This window comes from Mustela lutreola, chromosome X (genome assembly GCF_030435805.1).
Source record: "Mustela lutreola isolate mMusLut2 chromosome X, mMusLut2.pri, whole genome shotgun sequence".
In the NCBI taxonomy this organism is placed as follows: Eukaryota; Metazoa; Chordata; class Mammalia; order Carnivora; family Mustelidae; genus Mustela; species Mustela lutreola.
Window position 1 is genome coordinate 132,546,758 of NC_081308.1, and position 23,676 is coordinate 132,570,433.

General features: G+C 40.6%; 1 protein-coding gene across 2 annotated transcripts; it reads left to right on the forward strand.

Moving 5' to 3' along the window:
• The first annotated feature begins 132 nt into the window (after positions 1-132).
• Positions 133-20,391, forward strand: VBP1 (VHL binding protein 1). 2 transcript variants are annotated; one of them, XM_059156702.1, is made up of 6 exons: positions 133-291; positions 4,786-4,910; positions 13,106-13,172; positions 14,608-14,706; positions 17,535-17,673; positions 19,357-20,391. In XM_059156702.1, the coding sequence occupies exons 1-6, from the start codon at positions 199-201 to the stop codon at positions 19,425-19,427; spliced, it is 594 nt and encodes a 197-aa protein (XP_059012685.1). In that variant the 5' UTR covers positions 133-198; the 3' UTR covers positions 19,428-20,391. The 2 variants fall into 2 exon arrangements, with proteins under 2 accessions (XP_059012685.1, XP_059012686.1); XM_059156703.1 differs by lacking the exon at positions 14,608-14,706.
• Positions 20,392-23,676: the final 3,285 nt, after the last annotated feature.

The following is a 23,676-nucleotide window of genomic DNA, read 5'->3' on the forward strand; positions in this document are numbered from 1 at the left end:
AATCAGCATCCACAGGATGGGCGACTCGTACGGGAGAGAAGGGGCGGCTACTTCCTGCACGCCAATGAACGCGCAGGCTCACAGGGAGGTGGGGGGGCGGGGCGGCGGTGGCGAGCCTGCAGCTGTGAGCGAGCCAATCAGGGACCACCAGCGGTTGGTGGCTCGAGAGGCAGTTAGTCGCGCGCACGCTTCTCCAAGATGGCGGCCGCGAAGGATGGCTGTGCATTAGGAGAAGTGGCCGCAGGAAACGGGCGGCGGCTCCACCTCGGGATTCCTGAGGCCGTGTTTGTGGTAAGAGCCACGCCGACCTTCGGCATGTTGGCGTTAGGGCACGGGCTACCCCTTTCTTTCCTGGCTTTACCGCGGCCTCGACTATGGGGGAAGAGTTGAGCTAATGGACATGGGAGAGAGCACTTGCCAGCTCTCCCCTCTACGCCTAGACGAACTGAACGGCTGGTATCCCCCACCTCGGGGGACACGCGGTGCGCGAAGAGAAGGGTGTGCCGGACGTGAGGACCGTGGAGCGGGGCGGGGCGGTCTGAGGGTGACACCTTGTGCTGCTCGTCGGGGAGAGGGGGAGGCGGTGAGAAGCCGGGAGACAGACTCAGCCTAGATGCTGGAACGACCGACGGTTGTATGGTGACTTAGGGTACAGTGAGTAGTCAGAACACCTGGTGCTCAGCTGTGAAAATAGGAAATTACACCTCGTCTGTTGAAGCAATGCAGTGGTCTTTTCTTGGCAGGAAGGGAAGAAGAGACTGATGGGAAGGTAGAGGGTAGAGTCCAGAGTGTGCCGGCTTTATTCAATAGGTAACGGGCTGTCATTAGAAGATGTCTAAATAAAGGCACGATATAATCGTATTTGGTTTTACGTACATCATTCTAACAATTTAATAGACAGTGCATCGTGCGGAGTAGAGAGGAGGTAGGGAATGCAATTTCACAGAAGAGGGGGAATCCGTCCCAAATCCAATCAAACACTATCCTTTCATTAACATATTCTAGAAATAATATTTAAAAATTGTTTGAATAATGCGAGAAAACAAAGGGTGAGGTCTGAGTTCTAACCAGTACAGTATCACAAAATACACGACTGGTCTTCAGTATCATCGATCTTTCCTCACTCAGTTCTGACAAGTCTCAGCGGAATTTTCTTGACCTTTTGGTTTGTGCCTGTATTGCTTTCTCCACCTTTTGTTCATTTTCATTCAAAATAACCATTTCTTTTATTCTTTCTTTAGACCAATTTTAAAAAGGTTTTATTTGTTTGTTTGGCAGAGATCACAAGGATGCAGAGAGACAGGCAGAGAGAAAGGAAGGGAAGCAGGCCCCCCGCTGAGCAGAGAACGAGGCTTGATCCCAGGACCCTGAGATCATGACCTGAGCCGAAGGCAGCGGCTTTAACTCACTGAGCCACCCAGGCTCCCCAAGAATGATTTTTTGTTTATATATGTGGCATTATATTGTTATCCTTAAAAATATGTTTATTATTAAGCTGTGAACAATAGGATTATTAATAACATTAATAATGTCTGTCTGTCAAATAAATAAACAAAATTTAAATTCCAGTAGCATTAACATACAGTATTGCATTAGTTTCAGATGTGCAGTATAATAATTCAAAACTTAAATAACATTAGTGTATTTCTTTGTTTTTAAGATTTTTATTTATTTATTTGACAGAGCTCACAAGAAATAGGCAGAGAGGGAGGCAGAGAGGAGCAAGCAGGCTCCCCACTGAGCAGAGAACCCAATGTGGGGCTTGATCCCAGGACCCTGAGATCACGACCTGAGCTGGAGGCATTGGCTTAACCCACCGAGCCACCCAAGCGCCCCTATTTACACCATTTTTATATACACTCTGTATTGCATATATTGCATATTTGCATTTGCTGATTCAATTTTGTAGGTTTTTTTTTTTTCTAATTTTTTTGTCTCGGAGCTGTGCCATTTATTTCTTTACATTCATTTCCCAACTAATGGTAATGAGACAGAATTTGCTGATTGCCAGGCACTTTCTTAATGCTTTTACAGAACTCTAGGAGGTAGGTATTATTATTCCCACTTTGTAGATGAAACTGAGTTACTTGAGTCACTTGGCCCCAAGTCATATAATGTATAAGCATTTTATCCAGGATTTGAATTTGGGCAATCTGTAGAGTACCAGAGCCTCTACTTACATGCTCTCCTAGTGGGAGGAAAGTGAGATAGTCATGTGGGCTCAGGGTCGTTTCTCCTGGTCCTCGCACAGCACCTGACACATAAGTATAAGCTCATAACTAGATGTTGAATTCAATTTTCATAGTGCCTTAAATAGTACGTTCTTGGTCCTCATCTAGAGATGACTTCAAAAATCTCATTCAGGAGGATACACTTTATCTGAGGTTTTAAAAAGTCTATCTTAAAATACCTTTCCTCCCTAAAATTGCTATGGGATATTTTACTAGACTTTAAAATCTCTACCAGTAGAATATAATATATAGGCAAGCCAAATTTTATGTAAGTATTTTAATAACATGGTGTTGTAGAAAGAACACTGGCTTCTAAGCAGCCGGAGTTTGAACCCTGCCTCTGCTTTGCAATTGCTGCTTCATCTTGAGCATAGTATTCTTACCACCTTGAATCTCAGTCACTTTTGCTGAAACAGGAATAGCAATGTTTAGAGAGTTGCTGTGAGAAGCGGTATGTGCTTTCAGTATAACAAGTGGATGCTTAATATGTATTAGTTTCTCTGGTGTAGGAGGCCCTGTGCTGTACTGGTTAAGAGGCAGACTTCATCCTTTCCTCCATTGCCACCGGTGCCACACTTGGTTTTCTTTCTCTGCTTGAACAGTCCTTTCCCCCTTGCCCAGGTGCTGATGTCCTGTCTTAATCTCTCAACATCTAGTTCACATATGACCTCCCTGTAGTTTTGTTTTTTCAAAAAAGGGTTTATATATTTATTTTGGAGATAAAGACAGAGAGCTCACAAGGTGGGGTGAGAGCAGAGGGAGAGGGACAAGCAAACCAGGTTAGAGAGCTAGTCTGGTTAGGTCCCTAACCCTGCTGAGCACAGCGCCTAATGTAGGACTCAGTCCTAAAATCATGATCTGAGCAAAAATCAAGAGTTGGACGCTTAACGAGCCGAGCCACCCAAGCGTCTCTCCCTGTCATTTTTCTTGACCACTGCCCCAAGACAGAATTCTTGGCGCTTTCATCTTTTCCCTCAGCACATTGTATTATAGACATAGCTAATGTTTGTTCAGCAATTAATAGCTCTCATGTATTCTTTGAAGGATTTTACAGATGCTAACTCATTTAATTCCCTGTGAGGGAAAGGTATTTTCATTTTACAGACAAGAAACTTGAGGCAAAGAGAGGTTGAGTAGCTTCTCCAAAGTGAACACATCTAGTATGTGGTGAAGCCAGGATTCAAGCCAGGCAAGCCCTGTCTCGTAGCCACAATTTTGTGCTGCTGTAGTTAATTCGGCTCGATAGACTCTAAGCTCCCAGCAATATCTATCAGCTCATAGAGACTTCAACTTCTACCTCTTTTCCTGCAGTGACCCTTCTAGGAAGAAGGCGTCTCCATTATACATGCAGACTTCAGCCATTGTCCCCAGCCTCACCTTTCCAGTTTCTTTTACTATATCTCTGGCTTGATGGCTTCATAGTTTGCATTCCCTTGCTGCTGTTTTTCTTTTCCTTCTTATCTTGTTTTGGCTAAAATACTCCCTTACAGCTACTAAGTATGGATAAGAATAATGACTCAGAAACTGGAAGGTAATTGAATTCAACTTAAAATGAAGAAATAACGTTCTTTAAAGTGCTGGAAAGATCCCATCGGATTGCCTTTAAGTTTCCATATATTTTCATCTAGTTCCTGATCCTTATCTAATTAACTACCTTTTCTTCAAGGACCAGTATGTAATATATATTTAAAATGCTGTTGAGTTTTACTACTTGTCTTTTGCCTAGTTATTCCTTTTATGAAAGATTGTTCTGCTTGCCTTTTAGGTTTACTTTATTTCCACCAGTTGATTCTTAAGAAGGTATTTGTGGCTTGCCTCAGGAACCTAGTGCCTGTATTTAGCATGATTTCTATGGTAGAACTTGCATTAAGAATTTTAGTCGAGGGGTGCCTGGGTGGTTCTGTGGGTTGGACCTCTGCCTTCAGCTCGGGTCATGGTCTCGGGGTCCTGGGATTGAGCCCCACATCAGGCTCTCGGCAGGGGGGCCTGCGACCCCCTCGCTCTCTACCTACTTGTGATCTCTCTCTCTCTCTCTCTGTCAAATAAATAAATAAATAAATGAATCTTAAAAAACTTAGTTGATACTTTTGGCATACATTCTGTGGAGTCATTTTGTGACCAGGCTACATGACTAGGCAATGTGTTTGATTGTTGGTAATTTTCATATTTACTACTAGGTCCACCCGGGGGGTGCATAAAGCAGGTAAGGTCATCTAACTTTCTGTATGTATAAATAAAAATAAAAAGAGGAAGCTGGGGGAAGAATTAATTAGCTATATAATGTATGTGCACTGTCTGAAATGGTCTTGAACTTTTTATAACTACATTTTAGTTAAAAACAATCTTTTGGAAAAAAGCTTTATTTTTTGTATGTTTTTAAGTTGAAGCAGTCAAAAATCAGATAAGAGGTATGAATTCTAAAATTTGGGGGCACCCAAGTGGCTCATTTGGTTAAATGACCAACTCTTGGTTTTGGCTCAGATCACGATCTCAGGGTTTAAAGTCTTTAAAAAAAAAGTTTAAAATTTGTCATGTGTTATTTTTGATGCTAAAGGAAGATGTAGATTCCTTCATGAAACAGCCTGGGAATGAGACTGCAGATACAGTGCTAAAGAAGCTGGACGAACAGTACCAGAAGTATAAGTTTATGGAACTCAATCTTGCTCAAAAGAAAAGGAGGTAAGTGAAAAAATTTACAAGTTGCTTTTTTGTTGTTAATCTTGTATGGCTTAAACTTTAAAAATCAAGACATAATTTACATATAATAAAATGTCCAGTTGTTGAATATTCAGTTTAATGAATTTTCACAGATATATTCACTTCTGTAACCACCGCCCAGATCGGTATGTGGAATATTCCGTAACCGCAGGAAGTTCCCTGTCCCCCCTTTCTGGCCAACTCTGCCCAGTCACAGAGACAACCACTATTCTGATTGTTTTCACCATAAATTTGTTTTGTCTGTTCTTGAACTTCATTTAAATGAAAGCATGTAGTAACTACTGTTTTAAGTCAGGCTTCTTACACATAGCACAATGCTTTTGAGAGAGTCACCCATGGTTTTGTGTGTATCAGTAAATTAGTTTCTTTTCAGTGCTGAATCTTGCTCCAGTTTTTACCTGTTTGCCTGTCAGTGGACATTTAGGTTGTTTCCTTGTTTGATTGAAGTCTTTGTGTGGGTGTTTGTTTTCATTTCTCCTGGGTAATCACCTTGGAGTAGAATTGCTGACTCTATAGTAAGTGTAATGTTCAGTGTTACGAGAGAACTGATGTAAGTCCTCCAGAGCGGCTGTACCATATTTCATTCCCACCAGCAGCGTATGGAGTTCCAGTTGTTCCAGTGGCTCACATCCTCGCCAGCAATTGGTATTATTAGTCTAAAGATGGTTTTGAAAACATAACAGAATGAATATTGAAGACCTTATTCCAAAACATCTAGGGTTATAACATCTTAGATTTCTAGTTCATCCTTCTTATTTTGCCATTGAGATGTGAGATCCATAGAGGTTATGACTTTCCCTAGAGTTCACAGAAAATGGGCATAGGACAAATGCATCCTTGCTCTCAATTGTTTATTTCCCTATACTTTTATAGTAGATTATAAAGTCAGTTCACTGCAGTAAATACTTGGGGCTATCTGCTATGCACATATGGCAGCATTCTTATGTCAGTTAGATATTCATTAGATATTCTTATGTCAGTTAGGTACTGTTTTGTGTGCTCTCAACAGGGACACAGTCTAGGGGCATGATAGGTATGTAAATAAGATAAGCAAATAAAGTATAGCAGTTGAGATACTTTAATACAAAGTAGTGAGTTAGCACAGGGAAAGGTGTGATCTGGAGGGCGACAAGGAGACTCAGGAGAAGCTTCCAGTGGAAGCATATGGCTTTGTAGAAGTTTGAAGGCTGGTTGTGAGTTCAGAGGCAGACTAAAGCAAGGAAGGATCATCTGGCCATAACGTGCCATTCATATAAAAGTACAAAAGTTTGTATTCAGATACATTTTCTCATTTGATTTGGTGACAGGGAAATTGGAATAAGGGCTGGGTATTAGATGAAAAGTCATCGACATAAACAAAGGGAGAGTGCTAAACAAAAAAAGCAGGATAGAAAACACTATGAAGGATATGCTCTCATTTTGGAAAAAATGTACACGTACACAAATTTCTGGAAGAAGCTACACTAGTGGTGTATTAATAGTGGTAATCTTTAGGTGGTGGGAACATGATACTTTAAAAAATCTGGTTATCTGTATTGCTAAATTTCTCCAGTAGTCACATACTGCTTTTGTAATACAAGTTTATTTTCATTTTAAAAAGAAGAATTAAGTCATTAGATTTCAGATCACCCACAGGGAGGTTGTAAATAGTGAAGAGATGGGCCTCAGGACCAAGCCCTGGGAAAGAGGAGGAGTTAGACTGCTCACTCTAGTACTTTGGTATAGTAGGGTACTCAGTCCAGGTTTACATATGCTCTAGGCCTGGATGTGAGGGATAAAAATTGCGCTGTGTACCCGTAGCCTTCCTAATCAGGTGCACTTGGGGTATATCAGTGAACAAAACAGGCAGTCCCTGCCCTTGGAAAGGTTGCAGCCCAGTGGAGTCTGGATAGTAAACACACAATTCAATAGAATTAATATTTATTGTGCACCTAATATGTGCTTGGCATCATTTTAAGTACTTAGGATATATCAGTCCTCATGGAGCTGACATTCTAGCCAGAAAACAGAACTAGGTTATAGAGTAGGTTAGAAGGTGATAAATGATACGGAAATAAGAAAGGAAATAAGAGGGTGTGGAGTATTGGAGGGTTAGGGTTAGCTGCTGAGGGTTTTGAGGAAAGGAGTGTGGTCTGATTTTTCCCTATTAGCGTATGACTCCCTCGGGTTGCGAGGTGATCATACTCCTGAGAAGGGCAGAAACAAGGAGGTCAGCTAGTAGTCCCTTTCGTTAGTCTAGGTAAGGTGATAGAGGTGGTGGTAAAGAAGCATATTCTGAATTTACTTTGAGGTTGGAATGAGCATGGTCTGGTGGATTAGAGGTGAGATGTGGAGGGACACATGGAGGGTTAGGGTCAGAGCAACTTGGAGGAGTTACTGTCGTCGCACATGGAGAAGACCGGGTGAAGCAGGTTTGGATGAAGATCAGGAATTCAATTCTGGACACATTTGAGATACGTTTTTGGATATCCAAGTACATAGATGTTAAAACAGGCAATTAAATTCGGGAGTCTGAATTTTGGGAGCAATCTGGGCTGGAGATGCAAATTTGGGAGTAGTTTAAAGCTATGGGACCAAATGAGCTCCATCACCAAAAGAGTGCATGTAGGTGAAGGAGAGATCAAAGATCTGGGTACTTCAGCAGTCAGACGTTAGGGAGAAGAGGGATAACTTGTAAAAACACTGAAAAGCTGCCTGTGGGGTCAGGAAAACCCGGAGAGTTTACTTTGGAAGCTAAGGCAAGAAAACGTGTTACAGAGAAGGGAATGATCACCTGTGTCAAGTAGGGTAAGGACTGAAGACCGAGTTGGACTTAGCAAAGTGGAAGTCATTAGTGTTGCGGATGGGAACGTTTTTGGTCCAGTGGTTTAGAAGGGAATGATATTGGAGCTAGTAAATATGGAAAGCTTTCTGAAGAGCTTTACCCATTTCAGTAGTGTGTTGGTTGTCTTTTTTTATTTGTAGGAGTTCTTTGTGCATCAGCCCTTGAACAACATAGATTGTTCAAACACAGGTTTAAACACAGGTCCACTTACACCTGGATTTTTTTCAATATATATATTGGAAACATTTTTGGAAGATTATTTGACAGTTTGAAAAAACTTCAAATGGGCTGCATAGCCTTGAGATACTGGAAAAAAATAAGAAGATGTTAGGTATTATTGTAAGGGTACAGTATATAATACATAAAACATATTATAACGTATAAAATATATGTTTATTGACTGCTTTTATTATCTACAAGGCTTCCAGTTAGCACTAGGCTATTTTGGAGACTCAAAAATTATACATGGATTTACAGCTGCACGGGGGATCGGTGCAGGAGCCCCCACATTGTTAAAGGTCAGCTGTATATTGGATGCTAATCCTTCTAAGTTACATGGATGAGAAATTGTTCTTTTGTAATTTATCTTTTTCCTTTCTTTATGGTTTTTTTTGATGAGTAGTTCTTAATTTAAATGTTTTTGGTTAAAATTTCCCTTAATAGCTTTTTGCATCTCATTTAAGAAATCCTACCATATATTTCCCATTCAAAAACACAGACTTCTCTGTTTTCTTCTAAAAGTTTTAAAGTTTTGCTTTCACATTTAACTTCTTATTTTTAAATTTATTTTTGTTGGTAGGGAGGGGTAGAGAGAGTGAGAGAATCTTATGCAGGCTCCACATTCCGCGTGGAGCCTGACATGGGGCTTTGTCTCATGACCCTGAGATCATGACCTGAGCCAAAGTCTAGAGTCAGAGGCTTAACTGACTGAGCCACCCAGGCATCCCTCACATTTAACTTCTTAATCCAGAAGTTTATTTTTGTGTACGGTATGTGTGAGCTTTGAATTTTTTCTTTTTTTTTTTTTAGTGGATGTACTGCAAAGCACTGTTTGTTTCAACAGCATTTAAGTTTCATGTGGTCCAATTTAACAGTCTGTTTCCTCCTGTTTAAGAAATACTTTCCTACCCCAAGTTCTTGAAGATACTCTCTTAGTATTTTATTCTAAAGGTTTATTGCTTTATCTTTCACATTTAGGTCTTTAATCCATGAGTTATTCAGAACTGTGTTGCTAAATTTCGAAGCAATTGCGAAATTTTCAGTCATGTTTCTTTGTCTTCTCAATACTGTAAATTGGTCATTCAATCTGCAGTCTTGGTCATATTCAGGGTCTTGGTGACAACACTGCTTCATAGGTTCGTGGATCATTTTTCCGTTAAGAAGTAGATAGTATCTAGTTGTCTGTTTTTATGGTGCTCCGTGTCTAGATCCGTTAACTGTGCATTGCAAAATGATGCTCTGATTCAGTTATTTTTTTATTTATGATTAAGTCTGTTACACTTCTCTAAAAGGAAGCAATCCCTGCTCAGTCCCCCTTTCAGTTTCTTCTCTTGCTGGAGTCAGCCTTGTAGTTCTGCCACGTTCAGCTGCTCTCTGCTCAGAGAGAGTGTTGCTGCTCTGTCCTCAGCAAAGGAGGTGTGTTTGTGCGCTCTGACTGCTAAGGAGGCCAGAGTGGGAGTGCTGCTCTGCCGTCTTACCCTGAAACAATCTTTATCCCTTTGGAAAAACGTTTTAGTCTATATTATTAGTCACATGCAATTTGAGAATTATTGTGTGTTGGTGAACTTAACCCTATATAAGATAATGCTTAGTGTTTTAAAGTCTGTTTTGTTGGATACTTTCAGCTACCCCGGCTTTCTTTTGGTCAACATTTTCTTGATTCATCTTTTCCAATCCCTTTACTTTCAACCTGTTTATTATTTATATATAAGGGTGTTCCATGTAAATAACATAAGGTTATTGTTTTAAATCTAGCCTGTCTTTTTAGATCAACTGATTTTTCTTTTTGGATACTTTCACGGTGATAATCTCTTTTGTTTCATTTCACTGTAATTTGTCTATGTGTGGATATTTTTCTTCTTTCTTAACCAACTATATGTCAGCTTCCTGTAACTATGGATAACTATGTGGTTTGCCTTCATGCATGGAGGATTTTGCTTTTGCCAGGAGTGCTACTGTACCAGCCTTTTCCTGTTTTGGCTCTTAATATGTGAGCTTCCCCACTGAGCTGCGACGCAGGGACACAGACTTGGGTCTGTAGCTGATAGCAGCACCTAACTCATGATGCTTACTTTTCTCTAGTTCTCACTGCTCAACTCAAAGCCTTTTCCAGTTTTTTAGTCCTTTAATTTTTCCTGGAACTTCCTTACCTCTGAGATGTCAGCTATGCAATGAAAACTATTTTTGTGCATGATCGAGTTGTTCCACAGCAGGTGGTTAGGGTTCTGTGGAGTTTGGATACTAACCTTTTTCTTTTACATATCCTGTTAAGTTTTTCCTTGCAACCTATCATTTGCCTTTAACTTTACCTTCAGCTGTGTAAAAGTTCTTTAGTATTTTGTAATTGTCTTATAATCTCCTCAACACCTGGGTTGTATGTCTTTTTTTTTTTTTCTAAGATTTCTATTTACTTATTTGACAGAGATCACAAGTAGGCAGAGAGGCAGGCAGAGAGAGGAGGAAGCAGGCTCCCCACTGAGCAGAGAGCCCGATGTGGGGCTCGATCCCAGGACCCTGGGATCATGACCTGAGCTCAAGGCAGAGGCTTAACCCACTGAGCCACCCAGGCGCCCCAAAGATTTTATTTATTTAGTTGACAGAGAGAGAGAGAACACAAGCAAGGGCAGTGGGAGAGGGAGAAGCAGGCTTCCCATGGAGCAGGGAACCTGACATGGGGCTTGATCCTAGGACTCCAAGATCATGACCTGAGCCCCCGGTCTTCACTGTCTTCACTTCTGGGAGTAGGAGTGGGCGTAGAGGGACTGCTGGAGGTCAGCTGAGCCTGACCTCTCTGCTTCTGGTCAAGTCTACCATTTTTCCACCCTGTAGCAGTGAGGGAGAAGGTAAGGTGATTCACCCCGGGCAATTTAGAGGGAGGAAAAAACATCTAGAAAGTTTTCCTTTAACTGTGCTCTCCTTTTGAAGATTTGATCTGCTTCCCTTCTAAGATGCTATCTCCCTTCTTACTCTCCTACCCACTCCTAGAACCTAGAGATTTCCACTGCTCTTATGATAACAAAGACCTAGAAGTGACCCGAGTGTCCATTGGCAGGAGAGTAGATAAAGAAGTTGTGCTATATTCATAACTGAATATTACACAGCAGTGAAAACGAATGAACAAGTTTAGGAACGTAATTGAGTTAAGCTAACCTGAGTAAAATGCATTCAACACTTGATTGTTTGTATTAAGCCAGGAATTCAGCAAAGAATATATTGTTTGGGAATATGCATGAATGTGATGAAGTTATTGGAAAAAGAAGAAAAGGGGCTGTAAGCACACAGGAGAGCTGCTGTCTCTTGGGGTAGAGCAAAGTGGGGAGGGGTATACCGCTTGGACATACTTGGCGACCTTGGTGACGTAAGTTGACGGGGGTTGCAGCTGCTTGATTTATTAATTGGCTTCGTAATTTATGTGTTATATGTAATGTTATACGTACAAAAGTTATCATAGAAATCATGGACATGACCAAAACCCTTTTTTTGAACATTCTCCTTATGTTGTATGCATATCAGATATCTTACAAATAAATATATCTTTTTAGCATTTACTTATATCAACATGTAATACAAAAGTAAGCAGATTTGGAAGATCTACAACATCCATATTGAACTTGTAAAGAGCTCACAGAGCATTAGCCTTCAAATTAACTAAAATGAACAGTAAATGTGTTTCTAGATTATTCACTGGACTTTATTTCCAGATAGTGGTAGTATTTTTTTAAGTAGCAGGCTCATCTAACATACTTCCTGCCAGGTCAGTAGCACAGGGAATGGTAAAGTTTGCCGTTCTAGTCTCCTTCATGCATGCTGTGACTTCCTTTGTACGATACAATGAGTGTATTTTATTTGTTTTTTGTTTATCAAGTTTTTATTTAAATTCCAGTATATATATATATTAACATATTCAGTATTATATTAACATATTAGCATAATATATTAACATAAAATAATATAGTAACATATGCAGTGTTATTATATTCATTTTAGGTATGCAATATGGTGATTCAACACTTCTATAATAAGTACATTTTCATTATCACATTTAAATTTTGTTAGCATACCAATTTCCAGTCATATTTAGTTAAATGTATTCTGAAAGAACCATAGCTTTGTTTTTGTGTCCTTAGTTTGTCGTATTACAAAGTCCCTTGTGATTTGACAGTGCCCCCGCAGCTAGTTTGCATGTGTGTCTGTCTTTCTTTCCTTCCTTCCCCCTTTCTTTCTTTCAAGATTTTATTTATTTGATGGAGGGTGAGAGAAAACACAGCAGGATGAGCAGGAGAGGGGGAAGCAGGCTCCCTGCTAAGCAGGGAGCCAGATGCGGGGCTCAGTCCCAGGACCCTGAGATCATGACCTGAGCTGAAGGTGGACGCTCAACCGACTGAGCCACCCAGGCGACCCCAGTTTGCACGTTTCTCCATGCACAGCACATTATAGCCTTGGGTAACTTTTAGTCACCATCCTAAAGAGGTAAACCTCAGTGTCAACAAAATAAAAAATATTTCATCCTTTCTTCTAAGTAACTTTCAGTGTTTTCAGTGTGTTTTGTCTCTTATTTTCTTGTCAGTGAGGTTGATGTCCCTTTGGAATCAGTTGTTAGCTTTTCAAGAATAATTTGTTATAGTTGTTAGTTGTTAGAACAACTAGAGTTGTTAGAACACTTTTATGTTGATAGCACAGTTAAGCAGAAGGTACAGAGATTTCCCACACATTCCTGTCCTCTCTGCACATGCAGAGCCTCCCCCATTATCAGCAGTCTCCACCAGAGTGGGACATTGGTTACAGTTGTTGAGTCATGGGGTGCCTGGTTGGCTCTGTCACTGGAGCATGTGACTCTTTTTCTCAAGGTCGTGAGTTCGACCCCCACATTGGGTGTAGAGCCTGCTTAAAAGATAAATAAATGGTGAGTCATTATCAACATATTACTATTACCTGAGGTCCTTAGCTTACCTGAAGGTTCACTATGGTGTTGTGTATTCCGTGGGTTTTGACAAATGGATGATTTTATTAGTTCTCAAAAGGAAAATCGGTAGAAAATGCAAAGCTAGTAAGACTGTGTCCTGGTGTTTTTCTTGCCTGCAAAATACTAAGTTAACCTTTTTCTTATCCACAGGCTGAAAGGTCAGATTCCTGAAATTAAGCAGACTTTAGAAATTCTAAAATACATGCAGAAGAAAAAAGTAAGTACATTTTTGTTTCTAAATATGAGTGAACCGGCGTACTTCAGCAGAAACTCATCTCCCTTGACTCTGGTCCCTGGTATCTGAGGGTGTTAGAGTACCCAGTCTGCCTTCCCAACTCGCCTGTACCTGTACTGATGTCACAGTGTGCCTCTGTGATAAATGTAGCTTTGTTGCTTTTTTCCCAAGTCCACTTTAATTTTAGGGGCTACATTTCTTGGATTATTTTACTTACATGAAGTGTTTGTAAAACTTAAATGCAATTGAAAATTATTTAGGTACAAAAAGAAAATGTCTTATTTTGAGGTAGCAGCATCCAAGGGTTTTTATTGTTATTACTGTTCTTAAGAATAAGGACTGAGTCTAAAACTTACAGATCTGTGGAGTCCTAGAAATTGTGTTTTGGGTTCTCATTTCACAGTGGTACATAGCTAGTTACTGGCAGAAGTGGATTGGAGAACCTTCTGAGTCTTAATGTAATATTCATTAAATAAAAGCAGGCTGTAAATATTAAATTTTATAAGCATATTGTATTTAAAAGATTAAGTGGGAGCGCTGGGGTGGCTCAGTCAGTTAAGCTTCTGCCTTTGGCTCAGGTCATCATCCCCTGGGTTGTGAGATCGAGCCCTGCATCGGGCTCCCTGCTCAGCAGGGGGAGTCTGCTTCTTCCTCTCCCCAACACCGCCAGCTTGTGCATGCTCTCTTTCTTTCTCTCAGATAAATAAAATATTTTTAAAAATGTATATATATTTATTACTTGGCTACTAGAATAACTATTTCCAGTACATTATTTTATGTGGTGAAATTTTGAGAGACTTCAGGAAACTGGTCTGTTGAGTGTGAAGCACTAATGAAGTAATAATTGCTAACTATTTTTTTTTTTTTTGAGAGTGGGAGAGGGAGAGAGTGTGAGCAGGGGTGGGGAAGAAAGGGGAAGGATGGACAGAGAGAGAATCTCAAGCAGACTCCACTCTGAGTGCAGAGCTGATGTGGGCTCAATCTCACAACCCTGAGATCATGACCTGAGCTGAAATTAAGACTCGGATGCTTGACTGACTGAGTGCCCTAGGTGCCCCAGTAATTGCTAACTCTTGCATAGCACTTACTCTGTGCCAGGCACTGTTTTGTGTGTACACGTGTGTATGTCTGTGTAAAGTCTGTTTTCCACAGCCTTCAGAGGTGTCAGGACTATTGTTATCCTAATTTTATAAATCGGGAACCTGAGACCCAGAGAAGTCAAGTGAAATGGCAAGTTTGCACAAGTAGTAAGTAGCTGAGCCAGAATCCGTGTCCCCCCCATGCCCAGCCATCTGGCGCCGGCTTTCATTTCTTTTCCCACTGCACTAATTGGCACATGACTTAGGTTCAGCTCTGTGATCTCTCCTTTATAACCCTGTTAAACTGGCCTATTTACGGTACTGTCATTTGTTTGAAGGAGTCCACCAGTTCACTGGAGACCAGATTCTTACTGGCAGACAACCTGTATTGCAAAGCTTCCGTTCCTCCTACTGATAAAGTGTGTCTTTGGTTGGGGGTAAGTAGCTGAAATGGCTGCAGCTTCCGTGGCTGCCACTTGTGACCCAGTGTGGTTTGCCCAGCACCACACTGCTGCTTAAGCCGCGTAAAGCACTCATCTCTCTTGGACTGTGGAAGGGACACGGGGTGGGAGCTCAGGGGCTCTGTATTGGAAATCGACTGGAATTACGAGTGCCAATGAGCTGCAAAAGGTCCTTGTCTGTCCCGGTCAGGACAAAACTAACTGAAGTCCTCTCTCTTCCCCTTTAGCTGGTGCTTCATCTCATAAATATAACGGAAGGAAGAGGAATAGAAATAAAATAGGGGGCGCCTGGGTGGCTCAGTTGTTAAGCCTCTGCCTTCGGCTCAGGTCATGATCCCAGGGTCCTGGGATGGAGTCCCGCATCGGGCTTCCTGCTTAGTGGGGAGTCTGCTTCCCCCTCTCCCTCTGCCCTGCCCCACTTGTGCTCTCTCTCTCTGACAAATAAATAAATTTTTAAAAAATCTTTAAAAACAAAGAAATAAAATAGAAAGGATGGCTGAACCTCACATAAATGTTTCTTACCCATAGTGTTTATTAGTTCTGGAAAGATCTTTCAAAACTTAAGGGGGAAAAGATTATTACAAAAACCTCAAGATTAGAGTCCATTTTTAAAACCATGTATTTCAATTTTAGATGATGTCATAGACCTTGTCTGTGATCTTTTTCCTATCTTACTCTTCTCAATTCCCTGACCAGTCATCCAACCCATTCCTGGCTGTCCAGCTAGCTGTCCATTGGTCTTGTTACCCCAGACAAGTTCCCATACAAAGTAGCAAGCTAAGTGTATAGCTCCCATAGTCTCTCCTCACTGGAAGGATTTCCTCCTTGCTGTTATCTTGTAGAATCACTCCTAGGAGGCACTCTAATGCTATGAAGGGTGGGCACATTAATAACCCAAAACTCACTCTGTTCCTTAGTTCCTCCTCCTGATTTTTGTTCTTTGTAATATTTTCAGGGTTTGTGCATTTCGTTCTGTAACCCTAACTCCCATACTTATGTAGCTTTAGTTCTGTGAATGGATCAGCTCTCCACCCAGTGGCTCACATTCCATCAGCAGGTGGGGATGAGATGATTCCGTAAACCAGCCTGGGACACAGGAGAGCTCTCTGATGAGAGTCCCATCTGGGATCCACTTCATATCTCATAAGACATGGATTCTAAATGAATTATATACTTGCCTGAAATACTGACACCATCAAAGTTTTAGGCCAAGTAGTAGATAACTTGTTTTATAACCCTGGAATAAGGATGGTTTGTTTTGGCCACAAAACTCAGAAACTATAAGCAAAGTTGGAAGACAAACAACAGGGAAAATATTCCTAACTGTTACTGCAGGCAGAGGACTAACACGGCCCTTTGCAAGGTTACCTGGAGTTGTGTTTTGGGCGTGTCAGTCTTGAGATGCCTGTGAGACCATCGGAGAGAGGCAGGGAAGACTGAGGAATGAGTCAGCCAGAGAAATACTTGGCACAGGGTACTTCCTGAGTGAACCATCGATGTTTTTCTGACATGAGTGAAGTCTTTGGAAATGTAGTCTAATTTTTTTTTGTTAAAAGGAACCAAAGTATAGAAATTTTCTGGAAAAAAAAAATAGTAATAAGAAACAATGGAGGGACGCCTGGGTGGCTCAGTGGGTGAAGCGCCTGCCTTTGACTCAGGTCATGATCCTGGGGTCCTGGGATTGGGCTCCTTGCTCAGTAGCAAGCCTGCTTCTCCCTCTCCCACTCCCCCTGCTTGTATGCTGACTCATGTGCTCTCTCTCTCTCTCTGACCAAAAAAAAAAAAAAGAAAAAAAAACCCAACAAAAAACAAAACCCACAGTGGCAGTTGACTCAGGAATGAGATTGGGGTCTGGTATTGAAGAGACACGTACTTTCCATTGAGTATTTTTCTGTCCTGCCTCAATTTTTTTTACAGTTTTCTAACTATCATGGATTGAGTTATTCAGTCAGTATTTATGTAGCACCTGCTTTGTGCCAGCCACTCTCATGTTGTCTGTCTTGCTGAATCCTTACAGTGATCCTTTGAGTGATTTTTAAATGCCATTTGTCAGATGAGGGGAGTGGTTCAGGAAATGCGCAGTGGTAAGGCAGGTGACAGGAGGAGTTCAGAGCTGGGAAAGGTTTGGTTCCTGGCTTCTAGAACGCGTGCATCACTAAGTGATGGTAGTAACACCAGATCTTCAGAATTCAACAGTCACCTTGCCTTTGCCCCTAGCATCCAAGTTAGCCATTATTGGATCAAATTAGGTCATATGTATGTATTTGAAAACTAATTACTGTATCTTAAGCTTAGAATTAACTATTTAAATTGATTCAAATGCATTACTATTTAGTGTCATCATGGAGGTTGTGGAAAGATGGGATTTGGTATCTAAACATTGGTTCTTCTCTTAATTCTCCTGTTTCCTTAAGATCTTTGGTAGTGTAGGCAACCTGGCCTCTTTGAACCCACATTTTCTTACCTGCAAAGAAGAAAACTTGACTGACCAGGGTTCTTATGGGGAGTAAATGCTACAATGTATGGAAATGTATTCTTTAACCCAAGGATCAGTAAAGTTTGTGTAAAAGGTCAGAGAGTAAATATTTTGGTTTTGCAGAGCACACGGTCTCTGTCACAACTACTCAGCTCTGCCGCTATGGTGTGAAAGCATGGGGAAATGGAGAGTATCTGGGTTCTGATAAAACAGGAAAAGGCAGCTAGCTGGCTAGATTTGGCCCAAGGGCTCTAGTTTGCCATCCCTTGTTCTAACCTGTGAAGCACTCTGTAAATGTTGAGTACTTGTCCTGACTTTCTTTCTTCAGGCTAATGTAATGCTTGAATATGATATTGATGAAGCCCAGGCATTATTGGAGAAGAATTTATCGACTGCCACGAAGAATCTGGATTCTCTTGAGGAAGACCTTGACTTTCTTCGAGATCAGTTTACTACCACAGAAGTCAGTATCCTTTCTTTAACTAAAATCAAAGGGAGGAAATGAAAAAGATCATATGTTTTTGACACTATTATTTGCATTATTTTAATGAGAAGAATATCCGTATTCTTAGGCTGATTTGAACTTACAGATTCTGTGAGAGTAATAAATAACACTTTTGGAACTAATACTCAACTAAGTTTGTAGCTAGATTAATCTGAATTTGAAGTGTGAAGGTCTGGAAACAGCACATTCAAATCAGTGCATAAGCATTTTTCAGATATTTTCTCAAGACACCTTCAAAGCTAGTTAGTTTAATCCACAAACATTTATTAAGGGTCTCCTGTGGTGCTGCAGCTGTTGGGGGCACAGGATGGTAAGGGTACAAAGAGTGCCAGAGTTTTGCTGTGTTGGAACTGCACATGTAAAACAGCTAAATGATAATTTCATAGCAAAATGCAAGTGAGTCCGTTTCAGGTGTGCAGTGCCAAGGCAATTTAAAGTTAGAGGAAGAAAGAGATGAGCTGGAACTAGTTCAAAGAAGGCTTTCAGAAGTTAGGACTTGGCGTGTTTTTAAAGGTAGTATAGGATCCGGTCAAGGGTGGGCAGGCAGTCGAAACCCAGCTCTTTGCCTTTCCTCTCTGACCTGTCTCTCCTGGTGCCTGTTGCAGTCGTTGGCCCTACACAGTTGCCTGCGGCACTCTGTGAGGTGTTCCCAAGCCAGTCTTACTTTGTGCCACTGACGTCTTCTTGCCCTAGCCTTTGCCCAGTGTATCCTGGCTTCCAAAGAGCCCCAGTCACTTCTCCTCACCCCTTTATATTTCTGCTTTGTTCTTCCTACCTGGAATGATTTCCCCCTATTTTTGTGGGTTACTCCTTTTTTTCCTTCATATTTTAGCTCAAGCATCAGATCATTTCTCAACATTTTCAAATCCTTGGGAAGTTTTGTTGTTTCCCTGTGCTTACTGAGCACTTTGCATGTAGGACTTCATGTTCTGTGCCAGACTGGGAGCACTTCAAGTGCGTGCAGCGGGCGTTGAGTGCTTGGGTGAGGGATGACAGGCCTGTTGGAGGCCTAGAGCAGGGGTTGGCATGGGACGTGTAATGTGGAGACTTCATCCAGAGTGGGGAACAGAGTTACTAAACTTCTGGAAGAAGGAAAAAAACCTTCTAGGAGATAACATTGGAGAAAATCTAGATGACCTGAGTATGGTGAAGAATTATGGACCCAACACCAAAGGCCCAGTCCATGAAAGAAATAGTTGATGTGTGAGGGCCTGCACACGATGGTGCTTGTGGAAAGGGAAAGAAATTGAGTGAATGTCCTATTAAACCAAAGGGAGAGTAAGAGATGAAATTACTGATCATCGCACTGATTTAAATATTGCCTGAAAGGATATGGTTTGAATAGTCTTTGAATTTCATGGATAAGGGGCTGTCTTTCAAACTCTTGACGGTGTCAGGCACATATTTTGTCAAGTATAACACTATAGTTGACTACATTTGCTAAACAATTACTGATTTGAGACCTTGACTTTGTATTGGTGGAATTTCTTAAATTCTGTTATACAATATGGCCACGACACATGTTACTGGTATTTTGTGTGCATGGTTTCTCTCTTTGATTCGCTCTGTGAGTGAGTATTTAACTTAGTCATTGCATGTACTGTCTTTAGATTTGCATTTGCGTTTTCTTTGACAATTCTTGCAGATATGGCCAGGGTTTATAACTGGGATGTAAAAAGAAGAAACAAAGATGATTCTACCAAGAACAAAGCATAATGCTGGCAATTAAAAATGTGGTTCACTTTTCCAAACATGTTATTTTAAGTACCCTAAAGCTTATCCCTAAAGGTTGACATGACTTTGATTTTTTTAACAGCAAGAATGATAATTAAAACTTAAAATGAAAAACATCATTTATTATAAAAACAAAATTGGTTTCAAATATTTTGTGAAATTAACAATATTTTAATTTTTTTTAAATTTCATTTCCAACAAAGTAAATGCTACCTTCATCAGGTTTTTTTTGGTTTGTCGTAAAAAAACAAATCTTAGCTGAAATGGCTGAGGGGTGCTATGGAATCTGAATTCTGGACACTTTTCTTTATTGGCTGATGTTAAACTCTCACTTGATGTGGTTAAACTGGTAGGAAAAACAGTTTAAGTATTTCCAAACTTGTTTTCTTTAGTACATATGGGGCTTTATGGCTCTCTGTTGCTGTTATTTGTCTTATAAAAATAGATTTTCATGAAGTACTGCTTAGCCAATAACTATTGTAATATTCTGTACTTTTCAAGAAATGGTAGTTTGCCCTCCTAAACAGTGAGGGGCTACTGAGACCACGCTTTTTCTTACCCTGTACAAGTGCTCAGTTTCTTTGCAATGACAACGTAAGGTAGATCTTGACCAATGTGAAATAACAACATTCGTTAGCCACTCAAAACTCTTGGCTAGGCAATTTTGTATTTCTGAACTGTTCTCCAAAGCAGCTGAACAAGAATATTAAGATATATGTAAATCTGCAGTGGTTGAAAAGATTTGTGAGCTTTTTTTACTCATGATAAAATGTCATAGGAAAAGTAGAAAAATCCCTGTGGAAAGCCATTGGTCCAGTGGCTAGCACTGGGTGATACAGATTCTGATAAAAACACAAATGTATTATTCCTTCTCCATGTAGTACAACATATACTCGTACAATGTTTTGTACTTGTATTTCATGATATTAAAACATTGACGTTAAAACTGTGGCATGGCACCTTCTTTTTAAACATGATTCTTTCTAAAGTTAACATGTGTCTTTTCACATATTTGTAAAGTTCATTTACTTCTACATATAACCAGTATGTCCCAAGAACTTAATGTTTGTAGGAACAACACAGAATCTCTTTGAAAGGAATACAGATCAGCAAATAATTGAGGAGTTAAGTCTTAAAGACACCAAAGTTCCTTGAGTCACTTTTTCCTTCATAATTTTAAATCCCCATATTTTAGTATTTTAGGTTTTTAGTATACATCTTGGTATATTGTAAGTGCTAATTTTCCCAAACCTCATTAAGGTAAGTGTATTGGCACAGAATATCCTTGTCAGCATTAGGACATGAATGATTTACTCACTTTAAGTACATGAAAATTGAACTGCTTTGAAGAAACACAGCTCTTTAGAGATATGAATGAAAGAGCAAAAATTAAGTTAATTCTATAAATAAATATAAATAGCACGTATTGGGAATGGTATTAGGCTTTGTTAATAACATTAACAAATACCATACAATACTTTCTTTTACTTTGTTAATAAAAGAAAGCCATTTAAATCTTGCCTCTGCCAGATCATTTCCTTCATAAGGGTTTATAGTTTCAGAATAACATAACTATACTACTTTGACATGATATTTTCAACCTTAATATTAGTATAGTGTACTCAGGATATAGGTAAAAATTAAATATGAAACTTGACACTGAATAATAATGTTGGAAATGAAACTAATATTTATTTTTCCATTCAGATGCTCATTTGAGAGAATATAGAAAATGGGAAAAAAGACACAAGTTCCACTTGTAGTCCCCTTAACATTTCTGTGTCTTCCCTTTCTTTTTTATGCATAGGTTTTTTAAAATAGAATTTAAACATTTTGTCTTTATAATTTTTATCTTTTTTCACTTAATATGTAATTTGTGTATTCTGTAATGCTACTGTATTAACATCATTTACATGTTTCATAGTAGTAGTCTAATGGGTGAACTGTAGTAACCTATGATACACCTTGAGACATTTGGGTTGTTTTAAAACTTTTTCTCCATTATAAGTAACAAATAATTCCATAATTTACATTTTTACATGAGTCTTTCTTGTGTATTTAGGATTTTTCCTGAGACTTACCAAAAGTGGAATTAAGGAACAAGATTTTTAGCATTTTTATTCCTGGGTTAGCTGAGAATAGTTTTGTCTGTAGTGCCAGCAAGGGATGATGGCGAGCACAGTTCATCACCCCACCCCCGCCCCCCACCTCTGCCTTTCTCTGCCACACAGATATTGATGGGTGCAGTAGGAAGGACCTTATCCAAGGCCACATAGCCAGACTGAGACCCAGACCCAGTTCCTGGGTGGATTTCCTTCCCTCCGTACCATGATTCCTCACTCCTTTATTTAGCAACCAATAACTAATAGCTCAGTTTGGTAGAAATGGTAAACTGAAGTTCAGTCCCTAACCTTAACCTTAGTGAAGAAGGCTCTCTTTGCTCTGCTCTAACCTCAATGATACCTATAAGGTCTTTTTTTAAGATTTTATTTATTTATTTGACAGACAGAGATCACAAGTAGGCAGCGAGGCAGGCAGAGAGAGAGAGGGGGAAGCAGGCTCCCCACAGAGAGGAGAGCCCGATGCGGGGCTCGATCCCAGGACCCTGGGGTCATGACCTGAGCCGAAGGCAGAGGCTTAACCCACTGAGCCACCCAGGGGCCCTTCTTGAACCATTTCCTAAAGGTTTGTCTTGATTGGTTCTAATCTTGTACCCTTTTGAGAGCCTTACCTGTGTCTCTTCAATACTAATACAGGATTGTGTTTTCTCAAGATGTTGGCTGAGTGTGTGTGCAATGCCTGGTGTAGCTGGCGTCGGGTTTAACTATATGCTTAAACTCTAAGCCCTGGATGGGCTATGTCTGACACCAGTTTACTCTGAAGGACACAGGACAGTAAGACAGCATGCCAGGGGTTGGCTTTTAGGCATGATTCTTCTGTGGGAATTCTTGCAACATTCCCCACAGACCACACAGATAGGTGCAGGAGCCACCCCGACCTAGGAGCCATAAGAGACCAACCACTCCCTCTTAGAACAGTCCCCTGTGTGTAGCATCCCCATCTTCGCCAGGGACAGGGCCCAGCAACAGGACGGACATTATACGTTCACTCGCAGCCCTCTCGGCTCTCACCTCAGACACAAGGTGCCACCCAGGGCAGTTTCCAAGAAGCAGGCTCACCTGGCCACACAGCTGATGGTCCACTTTCATCAGGTTTCCAGGGGAGCCAAGCTAGAAAGCTAATCCAAGGCCAGTTCCCCAAACTCCTCTTGCTCACAGCCCCTTGGGTCTTTCATAGTTACGGTTCCAGTTTTTGGCAGTGACTTACTTCATTTTATAAGGCTCCTGGCTAATGACTGCCTCTGTGGAAAAGGTAGTAATAGTTCAGATATTTTAAAGGGCAGGATGGAGGCATTTCTGTCTGGATTAGGTGAGATTAAGACCATCACGTAGCCTCCAAAGTTTTACAATTATGTGATGGATTGGAGAGCTTTTTTAAAAATTTATTTGATTTTTTAATTTTTAAAAAAATTTTATTTATTTATTTGACATACACAGAGATCACAAGTAGGCAGAGAGGCAGGCAGAGAGAGGAGGAAGTAGGCTCCCTGCCAAGCAGAGAGCCTGATGTGGGGCTCAATTCCAGGACACAGATCACGACCTGAGCTGAAGGCAGAGGCTTAACCCACTGAGCCACCCAGGCGCCCCTGGAGAGCTTTTTTTCTCCTTGACCCCAAACCAAGTGATGCCATAAATACAGCAAAACTATAAACTCATTAATGAGTAGCTTTTTCAGTCTTGTGGCCAAAACTAGTTGATAAAATTTTCTTTTTTACCCTTTTTTTGGGGGGAGTTTTATAACTACAGTCAGCATCATAGAATTGATGGGCCTGCTTACTAATTATATTTTCTGTATATTGATACTCTTCTAGATCCAGGGAGAGTACTGCTTACATGACCACTTGTGAGAGGGAAGTTTGAAACTTGAAGTGTTTGAACTTGGTTGTGCACAGAACTGCTCTTCTTGTCGAGTTAGTAGTGGCAGGTGGCCCAGGATTCTGTGTGCTCATGAACCCTTAGGTACGGGCTGTGCCTCAGAGTTCAGGCAAAGAATTTATTTTTGTTTGTTCCTTCTCTCTTGTCTGATATCAGCCACATCAAACGGAAAAGATGGACCTGGTGTGCGCGGTATATCTGAGCAGTTTGTTTACAAAGGATCATGCCTCTTGGTC